Genomic DNA, 1183 nt, shown 5'->3' on the forward strand with positions numbered 1-1183 from the left:
TAAATTCAATACAACAGTCCAATGCTGATGCATGAAACCACCAGCTGTAAATCAATTTTAGTGGAGATAATGTTGTGAAAAACAATTGTACAGTCTAGAAAAATATAAATTCCAACTAATTAAAAAGTGAAATAATGCCTATGAATCCACTCATCATTGAAAGGCTGTAATGTTTCTTTACATTAAATTGAAGTAGCTGACTTTAAAATCACCTTTAAATATTATCAACAGTTATAACAATGAACTAAAAGCTCACCTGCTACAGCTTTCAATGTGTTTCTTCAAGATATTGAATGGGAATTCTTTTTGACACTTTGAAAACTTTTGCATTAGCCCTGAGTCCACGTCTACACCACTACAAAAAAATAATAATGTAAAAAATTAGTTTGTACATAATTATTATCACTAGACGAAATTTAAAGATGGGTATGACATCATATTAAATTTAAAAATAACTATAAAAAATATACTCTATACAACTAAGTCAAAAAAAAAAAAAAAAAGTAACATGTAATAATATAATAATATGTTACTAGGGTAAACCATGGAGGAAGAATAATAACCAATAAGCCATCTATAATCTTAAAGTAATTGTGATAAATTAGATTTACTGTATATCTCTTTCTGAAATGTTGTTTTTTTTAACTGTGCAAATTATTTCAATGGAAAGCATAGTGGTAAAAAATGATTAAGTTTAAATTTATAAAAGATTTCTCAAATTTAAAAAAGAATCAACATTCAATAAATACAGTACTACTTACATGCACTGGGTCCAAATTTAAGCTGTTTTGTATAGGCCGTATATAAATATGGCCTTGGCCCAGCCTGTCCTTTATGTTTTGTGGAGTATACTTCCCTCTTATGGTAACCAACTTCCTCTCACTTCCAATACATGTTAGCAACTCAAAACCTCCAGCGTCTTGAAGCTTAGGGAAGTAGGTATATAGTACTTGACAGAACTGCTCCAGACTTATATTGAAATCTGGTATAAATACCGTTTTCTCACCTAGCCCGACATCAATTAATAGCTGCTTTTCTTCTGACCTAGGGGTTGTATCAGCATCAGGTTTGGATAAGCAAACCATTTTCCTAGTCCAACTTTGGGTTTTGGACTTTCACTTTTTTTTGGGGTATGGACTTTGTTTTGCAGGCATGAACCGGTGAAACACACAAGCTGTAAAAC

The 1183-nt window shown here is 31.3% G+C and overlaps 1 protein-coding gene across 1 annotated transcript; it reads right to left on the reverse strand.

Annotated features, from left to right (window-relative positions):
* Positions 1-23: 23 nt before the first annotated feature.
* Positions 24-1172, reverse strand: LOC117114710. The gene is made up of 2 exons (XM_033258399.1): positions 762-1172; positions 24-355 (listed from the first exon to the last, which is right to left on the reverse strand). Exons 1-2 carry the CDS (start codon positions 1083-1085, stop codon positions 269-271), a joined length of 411 nt encoding a protein of 136 aa, XP_033114290.1. The 5' UTR covers positions 1086-1172; the 3' UTR covers positions 24-268.
* Positions 1173-1183: the final 11 nt, after the last annotated feature.

Source organism: Anneissia japonica, unplaced genomic scaffold, assembly GCF_011630105.1.
Source record: "Anneissia japonica isolate Jap-2015-1 unplaced genomic scaffold, ASM1163010v1 scaffold20859_len1174_cov93, whole genome shotgun sequence".
Taxonomy (NCBI): domain Eukaryota; kingdom Metazoa; phylum Echinodermata; class Crinoidea; order Comatulida; family Comatulidae; genus Anneissia; species Anneissia japonica.

Bases quoted from the DNA above. Each gene is read 5' to 3' on its own strand.
- LOC117114710 (XM_033258399.1), bottom strand. From the start codon at position 1,085: ATGGTTTGCTTATCCAAACCTGATGCTGATACAACCCCTAGGTCAGAA. The intron at 356-761 runs GTAAGTAGTACT...ATTTTTTTGTAG, and splicing joins TAAATTTGGACCCAGTGCAT to TGGTGTAGACGTGGACTCAG.